Below are 22557 nucleotides of genomic sequence, written 5' to 3'. Positions count from 1 at the left end.
CATAACTCACCTTGTCCCAGCGGCTTTCAGTAAAGAGCAATCAACCTGTGCGTGACATATCACAAGCCACTTTTGTGCTGGGTAAAACCCCACCTGCCCTGCCAAGGTGGGGAGCCAGTTACCATGGGAATAAGTGACAAGCCCAGAAATGTGGTCAGTGAATGATGAAGAATTTTAGGCAGTGCCAGTGCACCCGTCATTGAAACATAGTTGGTGATCCATCAGATGAATAGTAATGGCCAGTGTGCCAAGGATGTTGATGCAAACCTATTGCTCCTGCTGCTCCTGCTGCCGCTGCTGCCACTAGGCCTAGAAAACTTGACATCTTGCCTGTTTAGATTCTGGTAAGAATCAAAACAAAGGTGTTTACATTAAAGTGCCTTGTCTAGTGGATTTCCACTATGCAAGGCCCTCTTTACTTCAGTCAGACTTCCCCCAGGCAGACAGAAAGGAAAAGAAAACAATTTAAAAAATACATTTTTAGTACTTGGCATTTATAAGCATCATTGGATGAAAAATCAATATAATCTAAAAAGACGTTTTGTAAGCCAAACCATATTACATTTTTCAGTGAAAAAAATGATTAAAATGTCACTCATTGTAATCCTGGTTAATGATCATTTTTTCTGCATCACATCCGTCCTATGGGCTCACGGAAGAGTTAATTGTACTCCCACGTTGTAAAGATGTCACGGCTCGTGTGTACATGTACAAAATGATTAAAGAACAGATATAATTTTTAGGAGAGCACCAACATGCCCCTTTATCTTGATTATGTTGATATTTCACTGATTAATTTGACATGAATTACTAGAGCTCTGTATGATTACTTTTTACATGTGTACATAGATTTTTTTCCATTATTGATGCACATTCTGTTCTTCAGTGTATTAAGAATGTCTTCTAACCTACATCTTAGAGATATTATGAGGATAAATGAAATATTATAGGTTAATTATATCTTGAATCCTCAAGAAGAAGGATAGAATGATATGCTCCAAATTATTATTGGTATTTCCACATTGCACTATAAGATTTGGTGTTGTGCATAGGTGATGTTATGTGTTGTGCATTTTATGTTTATCCTATGTAAAATGAAAAATACATTTTAAAACACTGTTCATATTTTAAGTCATATGAACATGATTTCTTTATAGATTCCATGTTGGATCAAGATAATCTAAAATAAAAGAACATTGCTATTGTCTTTAAGGAGATTATACTTGAATAAAAATAAAAAGGCTGATAAATACACCATGTTTTAGAATATCTCAGTCTAGTTGCTAAAGCTTTTGTATTTCTCAAATATTCATACCCTAAGTTGCCACATTTTTTTTTAGGATTATTCTGTTCAATCATACTTAGACTTCATGTATAGCTGTGAAACAACTTATTAGACAAAATTTCATATTTCTTATCTAAAATTGTTTTCTAGAAAGGTTTTGGTTTATTATATCACATTATCAGCAATTAAAATTTTTGTTCATATTTTATAAGAAGGAAATTAGACACTTTCCCAATTAGGCTGTGAGTTACTTAACGGAAAATGGAAAAATAAGAAATGTATCTTACCCCGTTGAGGTGAGATCAATCTTGTCTTTGGTGTCTATTTGTTCGGTATCTAGTACAGTACCTGGAAAAAAATAGTTACTCATTAACTATGAATGATATGATTGCATGTATTTGAATGAATGAATACTAATCATCTCTTATTTTTTTTTTCAGACTCCCAAGAAGGAAATTATAAGTCAGAAGTCAACAGTAAACCCAGGAAGGAAAGGACAGCTTTTACTAAAGAGCAAATAAGAGAACTTGAAGCAGAATTTGCCCATCATAATTATCTGACCAGACTGAGGCGATACGAGATAGCAGTGAATCTGGATCTCACTGAAAGACAGGTAAAGCTGGAGATTGTCATTACATGATCTTTTTAATTGCTTTAGGACAACAATCTTCTTTTATCATTTTTGAAATGGCTAGAAATCTGGTGTTTTTGAATGCCAGTTGGAAGACAGGTGTACCATTACATGACAAAGTTTTTGCCAGCTAAATGACAAAATTAAGGCTAATAAGGTGATATTTAAAAAGAATTCAAGAAAGAAACTTTTATTCTGAGAATATGATCTTACTGTATTTTTTAATTTTAAAATATGATTCCTTTTACATGATGATGGCATATGGTGAGACATTTTTTGTGTTTATATTTTAAAATCTTATTTGGCTTAATGGAAAGTTGGTGATCCCAGATTAGTTTCCTGTATTGTTCGGAATAAGGTGTGTTATATTACAGTCACACATTAGCCTTCAAACTTCAATGGAGTAACACAAAAATGTTTATTATTTATTCACTTTCCATACTAACTCTACAAGTCCAGCATTCCCAATAATCACTCACAGATCCAATCTGACTCTCTGGCATCTCAACATGTGGTGTCCTTGATAACCACAGGAGGTAAGAAAGAATTTGAAGTTCACTCACTGAGCTTTAAATGTTTTCACCTGGAAATGACCCATGTCACTTACATTTAGTCAAATGGTGCAACTTAGGTTCAAGAAGGCTGGGAAATGATGAAAGGCAAGGACACACAGATCATTGGTAAATGTCTCTGCTCCTTTGCCCAGTAATTCCAAATTTTGATACCCACTCAGAGAAGACTTTGATATTATTAATGTTCTATGCATCCCAATTAATGAGACCTAAATAACATTTCAAAATTAATTGCTTTTTAGGTCCCTTTCTTGTATTTTATTTGGATGACAAATGATTTGCCCCAGTAGTGCTCCCAGTGTACTCCTTGTATAGATTCTGAATTGCCCTAGGAGAATGTAGCCAGCTGCTGGTTAACAGTTGCTAATCTTTACAAAAACATTCCTGAAAGGCAAATGCAAACATCTTTATGGACAGTGCAGTTATGATTGGCACTCTTAGGGCTAGAGTCTCATTTCCTCTTTCACTGTATGTACCTCCTCCAGGGATCCCATTGGAACCAAAGAAATATCAACAGGGTGTGGACAAATGAATACATGTCTTAGGAGAGCAAGTTGTTTTATCCAATTTCTTAAATCATCTGCTTTTCTTCTGATAATTTTTACATGTCAGCTTTGGTAGGTTATTTCTGGGTAGTAGAAACATACAGAGGAACACTTTTATGTGGTTTCATTTATTGGCAGTTTATATTTTATTAAATATTATGACTAGTACCAAGTTATGGAGCACAACATTTTCCTTTTCTTGAACTTCACATACAAAATTCCTTCTGTAAGGTACATTTTGCATGCAAGAAAGCAGGATTCAAAGTCTACATCATCAGACGTCTGTTTTATTTTTATATATTTTTTAACAGGGAACAGGAAAAAAGTTGTGTGTGTATGTATGGGGGGGATTACACATTAATGTCGTTATATAGAGATAGTGAACTGCAGGCAATGCAACCATATTTATATAATACATAAAGGAAATAAGAAACTGGGGTTTGTTTCCTATCCATGGAAATGATAAGATGCAGTACTGCTCTCAGCTAAGAGCAAAGTCATGATTCTGTACTTGCTAGTCTGGGGATGGTCTATGGTTATCTCTTACCATTTGGTCATAAAATAGGGATTTCAATTTTGTTTAAAAATAATTTCATTTCTGAAGAAGTTTTGTAAATCTGGTTTGGAAATTTTTAGTTATTTGGGATATTTTTTTTCCTTTCTAACTGACTTGACATATTTGAGAAAGAATTACATGCAAAAATTATATATATATATACACACACATACATACACATACACACTATTTCAATAATTTTTTAAGATCTTTTAAAACTTTTTTTTTTAGTCAACATTTGCTGTATAACAAACCACTCCAAATCTTAGTGGCTTAAAACAATGACCAATGTTTTACTTGCTCGTTTGCTCACAATTTTGTAGGTGAGAGATTTGAACTGGGCTTAGTTGGATAGTTCTGCTGGCCTTACGTAGATCCCTCATGGAGCTGCAGTCAGCTGGTGGGTTGACTAAGAGCTGGTTGGGCCTCAGCTTGGGCAGCTAGTTGCTGCTGCATGTGCTGTCATCTTCTTGTAGGCTAGCCTGGTATTCTTCAAGAGGTGGTAAAAGGATTCCCAGGAGCATTGAGAGGGAAAACTCCAGTGTGCAAGGGCTTTTCAAGTCTCTTACATCACATATACTAATGTCCCTTTGTCCAAAGCAAGTCATATGACCAAGCTTGATGTCAATGTAGAGGAGACCACCTCATCAGAAGTTATCCCTGAAATAATCTAAGCACAGCATCACAGGGGAATGAAATAACAACAACAACAAAAAGAAACTTCAGCAATTGTTAGGTTATCAAAGAATTGAAAATTTGATATTGTGCACAAGATTATTTTTATTCCACAAATCTCTATTTGCAGATTTGCAAGTTAATGTAAAAATGAGATGTATGTGTCTGTAATTTAAATTTCCAATCAAAACTAAATCTTTAGAGGGCCACTATGGGTTAGTCAGAAAAAATCGAATTGTTATGAACAAAATTTGAATCAAAGTCAAAGATTTGCCAATTGGAATTGTATATTCTTAGGCAAATAATGACATCTCCAAGACATAAAATGGATAAAACTACCTGCTCTTTCTTACATTCAGATTTATATGTCATAATGGATATGAAAGAATTTTTAGCATAAACTATAAAACACAACTATTACCCTGAAGGGAAAAACCTTTACTATGCAAGGCATGCCAGATTAATTATTTTGTAACACAAATATTTGTTGAGCTAGATGCTGAAAATAAAATCTTGTCAAAACAGGCTAGAGAAGTAACTGCTAGAACTCACAGAAGAGGAAAAAACTGAACAAGTATTAACAATTGTGATGACTGTTGAATGTCATAAGAGAGGGATGACAGGATTGTATGGGAGAATTTTTCTGCTTATGCTAAGGATAAATTTTAATCTAACACTTTTGTGCACATATAGTATCCTAAATTAAGTATCTTGAATTAAGCATCTGCACACAGAGAATTAGGAATCAAATACTTAAGTATCTTAAATTTTTATTTTCTGGGCAGAATTTTACTGTGCTGAATTTATCAGAAAAAAACATATTATATGCTCTCAATCATCAATTTTGCTATTCTTTTTTTTTTTTTTGAGACAGAGTCTCACTTTGTTGCCCGGGCTAGAGTGAGTGCCGTGGCATCAGCCTAGCTCACAGCAACCTCAAACTCCTGGGCTTAAGTGATCCTACTGCCTCAGCCTCCTGAGTAGCTGGGACTACAGGCATGCGCCACCATGCCCGGCTAATTTTTTCTATATATATATTTTTAGTTGTCCAGATAATTTTTATTTCTATTTTTAGTAGAGAGGGGGTCTCGCTCAGGCTGGTCTCGAACTCCTGACTTGGAGCAATCCACCTGCCTCGGCCTCCCAGAGGGCTAGGATTACAGGCGTGAGCCACTGCGCCCGGCCAGTTTTGCTATTCTTGAAGGTCAGAAGGCATATTCCTTCAAAATGCCAGGGCTCTTGCCTTAGTGCAGTATGTTCAATTTTATTTCCAGAGGTTGGGCTTCTCAAGTCATTGACAGAGAGTTAAATCTTGCATACTTTTTACTCCATTTTTCTCTAAATTGGAATATACCTTTTCTTAGTCCACTGGGGCTGCTATAACAAACACCATAAACTGGGTGGCTTATGAACAACAGACATAGATTTCTCACAGTCCTGGAAGATGGCAAGTCCAAGATCAAGGCATTGATGTCTGGTGAGGGCCAACTTCTTCATAGACTTCCATCTTCTCACTCTACCCTCACACGGTTGAAGAAGCTAGTGAGCTCTTAAGGGTCTCTTTTGTCAAGGCACTAATTTCAATAATGAGAGCTTTTTACCTTATGATCTTAACACTTTTCAAAAGTCCTACTTCTTAATGCCATCCCCTTGAGCAGTGATTCCAAACCTTTTTGGCACTAGGGACTGGTTTCATGGAAGACAATTTTTCCATGAACAGTGTGTGTGTAGGGGGTGGGGATGGGTTGTCAGGGGGAGGCAGAGCTCAGGCAGTGATGCTCACCCTGTTTTCCTAACAGGCCACAGATAGGTACCACGCTGCAGCCTGGGGGTTGGGGGCCGCAGACCCTGATGGTAAGATTTCAACATAGGAATTTTGCAGACACAAATATTTAGCCTATAGTACAGCTATTCCATTACTTTAATTTTGCATTAATGTCATAACTGCTTATCTATGTAATCTATATCTTGACCCTACACATTTTTAAATAACACCTTTTGTAGGATTTCCACATGTAAAATATTCTAATTATAGATATGCACTCTCTTCATTTCCATTCTTCAACACTTACATTTTCCATACTTTAAAACAGCATGAGATTCTAGGAAAATAACTTAAACATGTATACCAAAGAATGTTATATCTAACTTCATATTGTTCTATGTTTTCCTTAGCTTTAACAGAAGTCACTAAATCTTAAATATTTTTTCTTAACTTTGTCAAAGCCTTTTGAGATTCAGATGGAGATAGAACTCATGGGTATATCATGTAAAGAAGAAAAAGGAAATACTAACTCATCTAGATCTACAGCAGAATTGTTTTAGAGAAATAACTTTCTCCTAAATTAAACTTACTTTATAATCAACTAGTCTTAGACTTACATTCATCTGGACATTTTACATGTTTGCCTATAAAATATGCATGCCTACAACTGATATGTTATTTGTAGCTACCCCAATCTTATTCATAACACTGATCATAATACGTAACACACATTTTATTATGGGTTACATATATGTCCTTATAAAGATTTGCAATAATGATTAGTCTTCCTTTCAGAAAAGCCTAAATATGCTAAATCCTTAAATATCTCTCAGGACTTAAATTTTCAAATTCCTACCTGAAGAATAATCTATAATTCTCTCAGAACTTCATCTGGCCAAAGATGATGAAGAAAAAAAGAGACTCATTCTGCAAAGTAATTCCATGTTAGCACATAATTACTAAAGAAAATTATTCTATGCTAATAAAAATGGAGACCCTAAAACAAAGTTGAACTTCAAATATTTTAATTTCGTAATGCTGTTTTGGGGAACAGTCACAGATCACTCCAGTGATCTTCCAGTTTCTCACTTTCAGTTTCCAGTTTGCAACACATTCTCATATATCCTTCAAAATTAGCAGCTAATCATCTTCAATCAGAAGGTCACCTATTTTAGAATATTTTGAAGAGTCAATCTTTCTAAAGACCCCTTTGTCCTAAGGTATTTTTAAGTTGGACAAGCTTTTTCTGGCATTTTCTTCCATTCAGATAAACTTGGAGAAAGCTCCCAGCAGATTTTTAATATCCCACAGTTGGAAGACGACAGAAAGCAGCTGCATGACAGTATAAAAGGATTGGCAAAATGGACATTTTTATAGAGTTAGGGCTGCCAAATATAGAAAGAATGGGAGATCCTTTCACTTCACAAAGTCTTTTTCACAGAGCTAATCAAAGTTGCAAAGCTGCAGACTTGTAAACTAACTAAGATTACTGGAATAAACAGACTCAATTCATGACACCTCTGCCAAGATAAATGGAAAATCCCACCTAGTTGGATCATATGCCATTAGTGGAAATGAGAGGGATTATGTTTGTTTGCTACTCATAAATCATTACATGGCCCAATGCCAAGTATTTTCAAAATAGCCATCAATTTTTTGGATGACTATTAAGGATAATTTTTTGTGTACCAAATAAAGATTTTTTTTTCTTATGCTTGACATTTTTGCACAGTCTTTCTGCTTCACAGGTTTACTTCTATACATTTATATGAACACACTTAGTTTTTTAGCTAATAACTCATGTCTCCATGACCAAACATATTGTCTGTTCAAGTTAATCCAAGACTCCCATGTAGCTGGTGATTTAAAAATATTTCTTCATTTCTTTAGAGCAGTATTTCGTAGTCACCTAGAGTAACAGTAAGATGTTTGCTTTGTTTGCCTCATGGTGTGCCAGCTATTTTGAAAGATTAAACATGATTTGACTCCAACCAGAAAAATAGAGGTAGCATAGAATGAAGGAATTGATGGTGTAATATTAATAGTAGGGGATCTTAATTTGAAATGAAAAGAGATAATTCTGAAAATGCTGTTTTTTAATAAAGCAATACGTATTGCCAATGTGTGGTGAGCTCTAAAAGCTAGACTCAAAACTGCCTTAGGTTCCAATAATTTTAAAAAGATCAATAATAAAGCAAGATCCATACAGAGGAGATCAATGTTTTAATTCTCTCTTAAATTAATTTTCAGAAATATTATCTATGCAAAGTAAAAGACTGAGATATAAGCAACTGATCGATCCCCAACCATTTATAAATGTGAATGTTCAAATTTGAAATAATGTAAAAGAAGAAACCTCCAAAAAATAAGTTCCTACCTTTAATGAACTGGTTTTGAGAATATATAATCTATTTTTTTAAAAATGCTGTTATGTCTCTCTTTCTTTATACAGATAGATAAATAGACATATAGGTAGAGACATAGAGATATAGAGATGCATCTCTATATACACACATACATATATCTCTGTATATATATATATGTATATATATATGTCTGTGTGTGTGTGTACATATACAAGAAAAATGAGCCTTTACCTTAGAAACGTTATTGAAATTTGCGCTACTGATCCCTATTGCAAACATTCATCACATTGTTATAAGAAAGGAAAAAGGATAATTCTTCTCATTAGTCTAAGAATTTGCCATATTTTATTTCCCATTTTTTCAATAAGGCAGAAAATATATTAATATATACTTAATCAAAAAATCAGCAATAACATTCTGAAATATACCGTATATTGCCTCACATGATTATCGCTTAAAGTGTATTGCTAAAGAAAGAAACTTCTGCTGTGACAGACCACTCCATGTACTCCTTTATACACTATCCTTGCATACATGTGATATTTTCACGTCATTTAAAGGAATTCTAAAACTGAGAAGCTTCTTTGAGAAGTGAGCGCCAATTTTGTGTTGACATCAATTTTAACAAATTTTCTATTCTCTATATATGTATATAGAACAATATATGCATATATTCTATGACATCTATAAAATAATAAACCCATGCTTAAGAGAACTAATAATTTCTATAGACTATAACTATAAAGGACTCTGTACCAACTGGTCTGCATATTCCTATGACTCCTCATGACAAACTCAGAGATGCACTAAATTTAAAATATTAAATTCCAAATCACTTTATCACTTCTAATTTTTATGATTGATATATATTTTTTAATTTTTGAACTTTTTCCAGTTACTGAAATTATTGACTATTTTTTGTGGATCATTGTATATCCATACAATACTAACAATTGTTTTTTTAAGTACTTATAATAATTTTGGATCCAAGAGGAAGGTCTCTAAATTTAATAAATGGAATGACCAAAGTAGTGAAGGCTTACAAATAATCTGGTAAAGAACTTAAACAAGAAACAATCATAATATTGATTCAATATTAATAAACAATCAAAACCAATCAGAATATTAATTTAATTAGATTGAATCATAGTAAATTTCCAATATTTTACTGTTTTTACTTATCAAAATGGTGAGTTCCTATGTTATCAGCTAAATATTTATGTATGTTAGGGTTTGCTTAGTGTTTAGAGGATTAGAGTAGAAGCTCTTAGTCAAAGTAGTATATATTGATGGTAATATGTTCCTAATTATTGTTAAATATCAGCCCAGATATTAGGCAAAGTACTGAGAACAAAGGCTATCATTCTAGTTGGTCTCAGTAGTTTGTATAAGATAAGTATCAAGTAGTGGCTCGGAATGTATAAATTTCATGTCTTCAAGGACTGCTATTCAGGAATTTCAAAACACAGTAAAGGAAAATGCCCAATTTAGTCTTGATATTTACACTCAATTTGCATAAGTCATTTATTTATGACATAATTAAACAATATTTCACTTAAAATAACTAAATGTGTACCTATTTTTTTATCTTGTGTAACACATAGAATTAAGAGTAGTGGATTTTCACTGTAAATTAATATTAATGAAATAGGCCATTTGAGTGGAATTTCATCAGGTATGACAGAAAAAGGAATAATTATTAGCATTTACTACTACTATGACATTTCTGAAAGGCCAGGTTAGAAGGAATCAGTCCTCTAACAACTGTGCTCATCACATGACTGGTTACTTTGGGTTCAGACTTGGAAATAAAAACAAGATGCGTAAGGTTGGCTTGTAATAGTGTCCATAAGATTAAAATTTGTTATGGGGAATTTCATTCGTTTCCCCCAAAAAGAGTTAAATTTTGTTCAATATGTTATTTGTCTGTGGCTGACAATAGCTAATGTGTATTCAGTTTATTTAAAATCATATGAAATAGTAATTTTTATGATTAAATTAATGAGCCTGATTCAGAGGTCTTAAAAACAATGCAAGCTTCAGAATTAAAAATTACAGAGGTAGAAAAGTGATTCCCTGGTCATAAACATTGTGCAAAAATAGAGGATAAAGAGGAAAGTTAACCCTGTGAACAGAAACTCAGTCCTTAGTCATGAAGCATTTCCCCACTCCTCACACCCTCCAACACACACACAAGCACCTCCCAACACACCAATATAATGCTGTAGAAACAGCAGAGTAAATTAATGGCTCCAATAAGCTTTTTGGAAATAGCTGAAGAATTCCTTTTGTTAATCAGATATGAATCTATCTATCCAGGCAGGGAGAGAACAGAATCTTTCTTTTTTCCCATTTTTTTATCCTTAACTTAAACCATTCTTTGTTCTAATTCTTCAGTTCAACTACTGACTTTGCCACTGAATTACTTGGGTGAGTCTTTGTAGGCCCTGTTCATATTGGGTTTCCTAGATCAACTTCCAGGACTAAATTTCAGGATATGATTAAATCTGAAAATTGTATTTGTACAACTATTCTTTGCATGTTTTCACATCTTAAAGATGTGAATAAATATTTGTTAGACAGTGTCTACAGTATTTCATGTGCCCAGATAAAAATGGAAACAGTTGGAATATTAAATCTACAAATTCCAGATGTTTAAGGACATCTGGCTATGTCACTGAAATTTCCAGTTTTCATCCAGATGTTTGGTGTTATAGTTGTTTGTTTCTTTAGAAGACAGATATTTATGGTATTATATAAATACAGCCTATGTCATTATATAGATTCAACTTTCTAACCTATTTGCCTCTAGGCATTTTAGGAAATTGTGTGAAAATACAGATCATATTTCATTTGTGTTCTTTTGTGACTATTGTGAAATCTAAGGAGACAAGTATTGTGAACTTATTCAAGAAAGGCTGTAAAGTGAATGACTAAATAAGTTAAATAAAGAGTTGAAGTGGATATTTATCAAACAGCAACAATGATTCTCCTTTACAGTATTTTTATTAAAGGCAAAAATATGATTTCTGGATTCTGATCTACATCATCCAAATATAATTCAAAGTTCATAATACAAATACTTATAATCCACAATTAATCACAGCAAAATTGTCTTAGCTGCTTTCTTCAGTAAAAAAAATCAAGATGGAAATAAATATTTCTCTATTTATTTAAAAGTAGTTTGATCATCCAGGCAATGTAAATGCTAAAGACTCTGTTGACTACAGGAGAAAAAGTGAGACTTCTTCATATGAAGATGTTCTGAAGGGGAACATTTATAACTGAGCATTTTAAACATGAAATACTGCTGCAGCAGGCTATTATATACTTTATTTTTATTATGATGATATTATTAAAAATATCTGCATGCAGAGATATTAAGAGTATATAAGGCTTGGTTCATATTACTTTGATTTCATGAATTAGAGCATTTTTCATTATTCAGATTCTTATGATAAAGGATTTAATTTTATCTGAGTTGTTAATCATACTATATAACAAAACACACTTTATATGGAGTTTTACCTTCAGTCCAAGCTTGGAAAAAGAAAATATAAAAAAAAAACCAACAAAAAACCAAAAAAACCCTCTTCATTTATCCAGCACTTTCCAGAAAAGTAAATCAGAAAATATAGTTGATTTTAAGCCCAAGTAAATTAATAAAAGTTCGAATTTATTTATCCTGCTCAAAGATAGGGCATGTTTGTTTTGATTGCATGCAAAATATGTGATGATCCGATTTCCTAGAATCTAGGGTTCTACGCTAGGTTACTAGGATAAAAAATTCAGAATGCACACAGGACACCAGCAACAGCAAGAGCATGAGATTCCCGGAGGGAAAGAAATCATTTGCTGTGATAACTGCGTGGTGCATAGCAGTGTGGGGCACTGAGAGTAGGGATAGGGATAGAGTTCTATGCCGTGTCATGGGCCACTGGGAGAGTCTCTTAACAGAGGATTATCAAAGACAGCAATGAAAACAGCAAACAATATAAGGGTATTCTGTAAAATAAGAAGCTAACTGTTAACACATCTCAGTATATGCCAAAAGCCTCATAGACAGCCAGTATATCTGTGTTTGCTATTTACAAGTATTTTTTATTTACATGTCTCCCTTTTCTTAACTGTGAATGCCTTACTGGTAGGGACTATATTTTATTTATTTGTGCATTCCTCACTCCAACCCCTCCCATCTTTGATCTAACACAATACCAGTGATTTACCGGACATTCAGAAATATTTTTAAATGTATGAATGAATGAATAAATAAAGACTCTTAGTCACCAAGGAAATGTGAGATTATTTTCACTCTACAAAGTTTATAAATGCATCTTATTATATGCAACATGCTTGTATATCTTACTGAAAATAATTAGAATACTTACCTTAAAAAATAAAATGTCAGGCATTCGGATTAGTGTTTAACTATCTTACAAACAAAAACAGAAAGAAAAGCTTTTATTTCCCATTCCATCCAAAGAAGCTGGTTTGATGAAGTGATATTAAACTGAAAAGTTTCATTTTTTATAAATTGACTGCAGTGTTATTATTGTAATGGCAATGTTGATTTATAATCTGGAGTTACTTTTGTAGATTTCAGGAATTTTTGCTAATACTGTGATAATAAAAACATGTTTTTCTCCAAAAAACCTTCCTTCATGTATTTCAGTTCACCCCAGTATTTTATAACATATTTGAAAATACATCTGGACACATTGACTTTTGGAATTCTGTATTCTTACTTCTCATTTTTATATGTTCGTTATGTGTTTGTTTCTGTTTTTTTGTCTCATTATTTACATATGCAATCTAACACTTAAAGAAAATAATATATAAGGCATTATAATTACTATATATCATCAAATGCTTTCACATATACATATATACATATATGCACTTATATGCATATATATTTATGTATGTATATATCTATTTATATGTATGCATACATAGCTAGTATTGACAGCTATGAAGTTTATCAGTCTATTTCAGAAATTTGAATAGTGAAATTTCATGTGGTAGACATAGAAAACAATACAAAATAGGCTATAGTATTTCTAAAATCAATACCATATTCTTATATTTTTCTCATTTAAAATTACCTATAACAGCTTTTCTACTGATATTATAGAATTACTGTATTCCTTCTCCTAGAAAAGGAAATAAGCATGGATTTTAAGAAATCTATTCCTCTCATTTTTCTACCAAGATTACTTTGACTGAATGTTTCAGTTCTTGGTGACAATGATGATGATGATGATAATGATGATGGTGATGATGACAACTTATGTGTTTCTTCCATCTGGAATTGTCCATGGAGAAAATATTACTATAGGGAATGATGAAAGGCTCATTATTCCAATATTACAAATATGAAAATTGAGGCAGAGAAAAGTATAATTTTCTCAAATTCATGCAAAAACTCAGAAGTGAAGCCAAAAGTAGAACCCACCTCATGTGGAATAGATCTAATGAAACATGCAATGTCAAGCTTGAAAAGGTAATTAAACTGAGTAGTATAATTAACCTAAATTATAGTACAGGAAAATAGTGTCATATTTACAAACCTAATTATATCAAGTAGGAGAATTACCTGGATGATAGTAATCATATGGATGCAGTTCACATACTTTATTTGCTTTAATTTTTATCCTGAATGCTTTAAAAACGGGAGTTTAAAATATAACAGGAACCAAAAAGAAAAAAACAAAAAACAAAAAACAGAATCTGGAACCAAACACCTCCCTCCCCAACCCCAGGTTTAAATCCCAGCACATTTTTCCAACTGTGTAATCTTTGGTAAGTTACTTAACCTTTGTCTCAGTGTTCTCATCTATAAAATAGGAATAATATTACCAATATCTGGAAAAATTGTTAGTATTAGAAATAATGCATAAATAGCACCTACAATATAGCTGCCTATCCTTGAGTAGGTATATAATAAAAGGTAACTACTGATCCTCCTTTTGGTTAGTAAATAGTAATGATACATGAACACTCACCAAATTTAGTTTCTAATCAATCTTTTTTTTAACTAAATTTTCTTATTTTTTATTGTCAAATGAGTTAATATATATATGGGTAATATATGATACACAAATTTAATTATGGCCCAAGTGAGGCCAGTGAAAATACAGAGGTGAGAGATGTCTCATTTTAAACAATTCACTGGGAAAGCATCTGAGGAAACTATATGAACTTTGATGAAGCATTGTGATTTGAAGTCTACTGTTATAAACATGTCTTTGGAAATTAAATATATTTCGCTTCACTTTCTCCTTAGCACTGAACATTTACAGAAATTGAGATTGTTTCTGTAACAATCTGAAAATGAAAACAGAGAATATTCAAAATACTGCTGATGTAGAAGAATACACAGAACTATCCCTAGCAGATACAAAGCCTTATTATAAAATTGTAATAATTAAGATAATGTGGTTTGGGCACAGGTATAGAAAAATTGATCAAAGAACAGAACAGAGTATAGCAATACATCTATGCATATATGGAAACATTATTTATGACAGAGTGGAAATAGTGATCACTGGAAAAAGAGTGAACTATTTAATAAATGGGCCTGGGACAACTTGTTATCCATATGAAATAAAGTAAATCTAGGCTTATTCTTCGCACTATATACTAAAATATACTTCATTGATTAACCACTTCAGTTTGAAAGGCAAACTTTAAAACTCTTAGAAGACACAAGGGAGTATCTTAGTGGCCTCAGCAGAGACAATATTTCTTAAAGAAGACACAGAAGCACTAGCCATAAAGAAAACAATTCATAAATTTGAATATATTAATATTGAGTTTCTGATCACCAAAAGATACTCTAAGAAAAGGAAAAAGAAACAGAATAAATTGAGTGAAGATAGTAGCAGTCATATTACTGCAAAGTATTAAGTTAGCATTCAGAACATATTTTAAAAGTCTATAAAGAAAAAGTTTAAACTAAAAAAGAATTTAACGCGATCCAGACAGGTAGATCCATTTCACACACACACACACACACACACACACAAAGTAATACAAATGGGCTGTAACATTTTAAAGATGCTTTACTTCATTAGCAATCAGGAGATGCAAAATAGGAACTCTGTGGAATATTTATAGGAACATTTGTAGTCACTGTATTGGAAAAAAATTGATAACTTTAAATGTTGGCAAAGATGTGGATCAATTACAATTCTTACCCACTGGACTGGATATGGGAATTAAACTGATATAACTTTGGTAAACAATTCTTCTGTATTACTGGGTTACGATGAACATCACATACCCTATGACCCATTGATGCAACTCCTGCTTATATACCCAGAGAAGTTCTGTCACATGTTTATCAGAACATAAATGCAAGAATGTTTATAGCAGCATTATATATATATATATATACATATAAAAGAAAAAAAAGAAAATAATTCACGTGTCCATGACAGTAAAATGGAAAAATCGTGGTACCTTCACACAATTTGTGATATTATACAATAATAAAAATGAATAAGCACAGTCTCTTGAATCAACATGGATTGGGCAAAAACCCTACAGTTTAAGAACATTCCGTTTTGATAAGCCCAACAAACAAATGAAATTAAAGTTTATATTTTCAGGGCCACATTTTATGAAAAAAGCTTTCATTTATTTGTTTTTTTTAAGTAAAAGCTTGGGGTGATGCACAAAATTCAGTCTTGTGGTCCTTCTGGGTGGGGTAAACATAGAAATACAATGTAAAAGGAACATTTAGCTTATAAGAATATATAATAATGAGAAACACAATGTGAAAGGAAGAGATTTCCTCCTAAACAAGATGTAATGATGTCAATATTATTCTGGTTCTGATAATGGATGGACTTTTATTGCATGTTTGTTATTTGTTGTTTTATAACCCATACATATGTTAAATGCATTAGGCAAATTAAATTAAGCTTTTAAATGAAAACATTTCTACAAAGCTGATGTGAATGACATAGTATATAATCTCAGTATTAGTATTTAACAAATGTTGAGAATTTTTAATCATGACCATACTTTTAGAATATTATCAGATCACATATTTGCAAAGTAAAATAAAAGAACTGAAGGCAGAAAGTAAAAAGAATAGTTCAATAGAAGATAGACTCATTCTGAAGTGGAATGGTCCAATAAAGATTTGTGAAAGCAGCAATGGTTTATAATGGCACAGAATGGCCTCTCAGATACAGCTTCATCAGTAGCTCCCTGAGCATGTTTTAAATTGGCTCAGGAATTGACAGCTAGATGTCAAGTCAAAGAAGAACATAGGGCAGGGAACTTTGACCAAGACAAATATTATGTTAGCTCCACTTTTTATAGAAACTCTTTATAGAGCCAAATACCTTTGAGCAACCTTAAGTGACAGAGTTTTTTCTTGTCTATTTCTATTTTTTATATCATATTCTATAAAATAAGAATATAGCACTTTGTATGAAAACTCGGGAAAGTTTTAAAATTATTGTCATGAACATGCAACCTGATTAATTTAAATTCAACATTGATTTACTTTTATATTTACTCCCTCATGGTGTCTTTGTGTACTCCTTCATGAAACTATTTTTCACTGATGACAAAAAAGAGGGGAAAAGATGTCATTTTAATTTTTGTTTTGTTCTGTTTGTTTGTTCCCTTTTTTTTGTTGTTGAAGGTGAAAGTCTGGTTCCAAAACAGGCGAATGAAGTGGAAGAGGGTAAAGGGAGGACAGCAAGGAGCTGCAGCGCGAGAAAAGGAACTGGTGAATGTGAAAAAAGGAACACTTCTCCCATCAGAGCTTTCGGGAATTGGTGCAGCCACCCTCCAGCAAACAGGGGACTCTCTAGCAAACGAAGACAGTCACGACAGTGACCACAGCTCAGAGCATGCGCACTTATGATATACACAGAGAGGACCAGCTCCATTCTCAGGAAAGAAATGTTGTGATGGCAAGCCTTACACAAACATCGTTTACACAGAGAGATGACTATGGCAGTGATTTTTAATGTTATTGAATTCAGGCATCTCGAGTCTGGTTTTCATGATTTATAGAGGGTTTACACTAAGTGCCGCTTATTAAAGATGCTTCCACAGCGAAGATGGAGAAGGTGAACTTGCTTTGAATATTCCAGATGTGTTTGGTCCCGTGTATGGCAGTGAGCAGGTATGTGTTTGCTTTTGCTTGCACTGAAATCTAAATTGCTATCAAGAGCAAACTATGAAACGTTTTTATTCAAGATGCCTCCAGAGTGAAGATGCTGAAGATGAACTTGCTTTGAACATTCCAGATGTACGAGGTCATGTGTATGACAGTGGGCAGGTATTTGCGTTTGCTTGCACTGAAAATTAAATTGCTATCCAAGAATAAACCATGAAACATATTATCCTGAACAGCCACAGTGCCTGAAATCACTCACGTGGATAAAAAGTGTATTTTAACTCTGTATATATTACCCTTAAGTCATTTTCCTGTCTTCACTAATTTTAGCCATGCATTCATATTAGCTGATGAAAATAGGCATTCGCAATGACAACCAGGACCAGCTTCTTGTCTTTTTTATACATTTTGTCATCCCAGAGACAATCAGTGTGTGCTTACTTGTGTTCAAGTAGAGAAAAATACAGTAGAGTCTGATAGGACATATTCTTGTACCACAGACAAAACAAATCTTATGTTGCATTTACTATCAACTGCTGCTAATACATTATTATAAAACTTACCTAGCTCCTCAATTCTTCTTATCTTATAGCTTGAAAAAAAATTAGGATCATAGGCAAATCAGTTACCTTGCAGAAAGAGCTTTGTATAACATTGTCTGATTTTATTTCTATAAAATGTTAGTTGTATGGATATGATCTAATTAACAAGGAAAAGGTTTCTTCCTAATTGGCAATGGTGTTAAAAAAGATGCAAAGCAAAATGATTCCTCAAGTTGAAAGAAAACAAAATTCTGAATGTCTTCAAATTAAATTCAGTAAAAACATTATTTTTTCCATATGTGATGTATTCATGCAGAAAAACAATTTTTGTATTTTGTAAAAAAAAAAAAAAAGTGTTTAATAAATGATCCTTTGTAAATAATTTTGGTCTCCCTACTGTGATTTCCTTAATTTTTATAGATTTTAATATAAATACTTAACAAAATCTTAAATCTGTCTGCTCTTGTGTAAATCAAGATAATCATAATTAATGATTCATTACAGTTTTTATATTTCTTAAATTTTTTTCTTATGGCAGAAAAAAATCCTCCAGATCAAAGAGCATCTAAGAATGGGTACGTAGTAAGCTATTCCTCTACTTTGAAGAATATGGCAAATGATTTCTATGTGTGCTTTAAAACCAAAAATAAAATAGGAGAAAAAGTAATATTACTCACCACAATGATGTAAATAAAATAGTCATACATTTAAAAGGTTATGTATAGCATATGTGAGTTAATCCAATAGTTGTTTTAAAGTGAATCTCTGATATGAAAAATAAGCCAAACAAGCTAATCAGAATTTTCAGCTCTAATGGACATTACTGATAGAAGAAGTCAAAGATTATATTAACTAATGTATTGTGCATCCTGCATGATTGCACGTGCATTGGATGCCTGAGTCCTTTTTATAAGTTTGTCACATCATTTTTCATTTGTTCCATATTTTAACCAGAAATGCTCGGAAACATTGGCAGTATACCCTCCCTACCAATTAATTAGAAATAGAAATAAAGAAACATAATCGGTAAAGATCTGCATAAACCTCATTAGTTAATTGATTTCATTTACTTTAGTATGATTAGACTGACAAACGATATATTCACTTAATTTTAATTTAGTCTGCCATGAGCTATACAGAGCATATTCAAGAAATAATGTAAATAATTATATGATTTGTATCACATTTCCCTTTGTACAATAAACTTGATCTCAGTGGTTAGTAATATTTCTAACTTAACTTTGAGGATAGACCATTCAGATTGAAGTCATCCAAGCATAGAACAGACTTTTCTATCAATTGGTTGAATGAATACAAAGTATATCTGTACTGATGACATCTACTTGGGTGGACTGGGTTTCTTATTGCAGAATAGGATTTAAATTCAAAACATCTTGACAAATTGGAAAAGTGGGAAGATATAAATCAAATTGAGTTCAATAGGGACAAAGTGGAGGATAATTCATGTGGGCAGGAAAATAATTTCCAGAAATAAGAGAAAAGGACCACTTAGGAGTAGCTAAAAAGAGAGCTCATGGTTGAAGTCAGATAGGAAGATACAAGAATTCCAATGTATTAGGATAGATGAATTAGGAAAAAGTGATTCTGAATAGATATGACGTTTAGGAAATGTGAGGCAGTTGTATCATGGGGCCATGCCTTTATTAGAGAATTGTGAGCTATCCTAAATGAAATTTGACTCTAGAGAACAGAAAGTGGTAGGAAAGGCCACGTGGTTGATCAAAAGGGGACATTGTTTCATTTATGATAGATTAAAATTATCCATCATGTAAGATGCCGGACACATTAGCACATTGTGAACACATTGAAAAATAAACAAGCAGGCTAGAGCAGTTTTCATTAGAAGAACTTGCTGTCTTTTTGGAGTATTTTGGTATTCTCCTGTCCTCAAAGTGGTGCATAGATGAATTATATAATACCTCAGTATCCTTTTAGAATTAAAATTCTGTGAGGTGAATTAAAATATTCTCATGTATTATCTGGGTTTAATTCACTCCAGAGGTGCCAAATCTAAAAGTACTCTACTTTTTATTCTACACTGGGATCCTGGCATGCTATGGTATCTTATTACATAATGCCCTTTTTATGTAACTCTATCTCAGATCCTGTAGCCTGTGCAAATTCCTAATAGCATGAAAACACCTTTCTCTGAAAATAGTACCGAATCACAGTTAGGATGACTTTTTTTTAGCAGGATTCAGAGGAATGAACACTGCAAAGTTTTTCCAAGGGCTGATCTACATATTTTTAACTCATTATTAACATGACTCCAATTATCTCTTACATCCCATATTTACCTTCTGCGCTCAGTCTGTATTTTTTCCTTCAGAGCCTACGCTTAAGACCTGAGTTTGCCATTTTTTCTTAAAATACACTAAATACATTTAAAATAACCCCAACCACAGTTTTAATATACTGGTGAATGCCATTCCATGAAATAAATGTGGGAATGACTTGTGAAATTCAATAAGGGTTTTTCTTTGGCTAGTAGGATAAGAATAGAGGGCAGATAGAAAAACAAAGTAAATTATAAAAAGAGGTGTTTTACATTTTCAATATTGCTAGTCTTCTAGAACTTTTAAAAAAATTACTGGCATATTTATGATGGCAAATGCTAATTTTCCTCTTAACAGTATTTTAGAGGAACTATAAAGCTAAAACAAAATCAGTAACAAGATAATAGACTATCATAAGTTAGTGACTAGAAAGATTTATAGGAAATATTTTTAATTTTAATTTATAAATAAACTTAGGCTGGTAAGTTTTAAGAATAAGCCATTTATACCATTCCTTATTTTATAATAAAATGTTGTTAAAGTAATTCAGTTAATATCTGAGGTAAGTGGTATTTAGATTGCAATGCAAAGTTTAAAATATCAAGTACAAATACTTAACTGACATAGTTATCCTTTGAACCATTTGGAGAATAATTATATCTTCTTGTTACCTTTCTTTGTTGCATTCATTCAATAAAAAGCTATTTAGTATCTAGAACTAAAAATAAATTTGGAGCTACTGAGAATTTAGCATTTAGATTGAGATTCTAAATGTCCCAAATCCTACAAACATTTGGAATATGCAGAATTGGTATGCAAATACTATTATAAAAGTGTTTTTTTGGTCATGTTTTTGTATCTCACGGTTAAAGCTGACCAGGATAATTGAATAACAGTCCTTGTGAAAACCTCAACATTTCTGCTTTCAGCTCTTACAAAATGCTACTAGGAGTAGTACACAAAGTGACAAAAATGGCCCCAGAAAACAAGATTGCTTCACCAAACTCTGAGAACCTATACAAATGTGTGGCTCAAAATTTAAATATGGCTTTTTCTGTATCTAAGCAATTCTCTATTATTGTATATTTTTACAATATTCTTATCTTGATAGATAAAATGATTAAACATATTGAAAATGCACTTAAGAAGATAAAAATATTTTTTATTTTATGTATTATTTTTCCCCTTACTAGCTAACTTTTATTCAAATAAGCTTCAAACTGTGGTTTGAAAAATTCCAGAAAAATTTTGGTTCCATCATAATGTATTCAGCCAGCTCAGTAATCCCCCATTAAAATATTGCTTAGTTTTGTTACAAATGATTTTCAGAAACAGTTCCCAAAATAGAATGAATTTGCAAATATAAATTGTTGTCATATCCCTTTGATGTAAGGGATGATACAGTGATTTGTGTATATAGTAATACGAGGTTTAGGTTATACTTTGTATTTCTGCCTTTTGTGAATTAATTCACTGAGATAAACATGTATTTTCTTTAAGTTAAAAAGTAATCATGAGGTTTAGGAATAATTACATTATCCTAGAATTATGTAAGCATATATGCTGTTTTTGAATATGTATAATATGGATAGTTGCAAACATTAAATATTAGATCTTTTTATGTTCAGTGTATATTAATTTTGAAAGCAATTATTAGAAAATACTTATCATTATGGATAGGTAATTTTGTTGTTACTGGCAGTGTTTTTCTAAAGAAAAATAAAACCTGTTCATTTTACCTTCTCTTGAATATACCACTGCCAATAAAGGCACAAAAATTATCTTGTGTAAATACTAATGTTATTTATGAAATTACTGGTGATAATGCAATCCATTACTTATTAAAAATTTTCTAGTGCTTACAAAGCATTGTTTAAGTTGCTATATTGAGAGCGAAATGGAAAACTAATACAAAATAATTTCTTCTTCCTCCAGAACACTTTGGTTTTGAATTTTTTTTAAAATGTACCTTAAGCCTAATGACAAAATTTAAATTATTAGAGGACCCCCTTACATCCTCAATTGGGATGTTTGTGTTTCTTATGAATTGGTAAGAGATTTTTACATATCAAATGTATTAGCTATTTATCTGTCATATATTACATGTTTATCAAATTATAAAGTTCACAATTACCAATTTTGCTAGTTTGATAAAAAATCCAGGAAAGCACTTTCCAT

At 32.3% G+C, this 22557-nt stretch overlaps 1 protein-coding gene across 1 annotated transcript in view; it reads left to right on the top strand.

The window, feature by feature from the left end:
* Positions 1–18464, top strand: part of MEOX2 (mesenchyme homeobox 2) — a 65056-nt gene extending 46592 nt beyond the window's left edge. Inside the window, exons 2-3 of the mRNA XM_045564717.1 lie at positions 1726–1898; positions 17058–18464. Coding sequence (XP_045420673.1) covers positions 1726–1898; positions 17058–17282 — 398 coding nt within the window. The 3' untranslated portion in view covers positions 17283–18464. The remainder of the gene's footprint in view (positions 1–1725; positions 1899–17057) is intronic.
* Positions 18465–22557: the final 4093 nt, after the last annotated feature.

The sequence above is a fragment of the Lemur catta genome, chromosome 11, assembly GCF_020740605.2.
Source record: "Lemur catta isolate mLemCat1 chromosome 11, mLemCat1.pri, whole genome shotgun sequence".
NCBI lineage: Eukaryota > Metazoa > Chordata > Mammalia > Primates > Lemuridae > Lemur > Lemur catta.
This window is presented reverse-complemented; position numbering and strand designations above follow the sequence as displayed.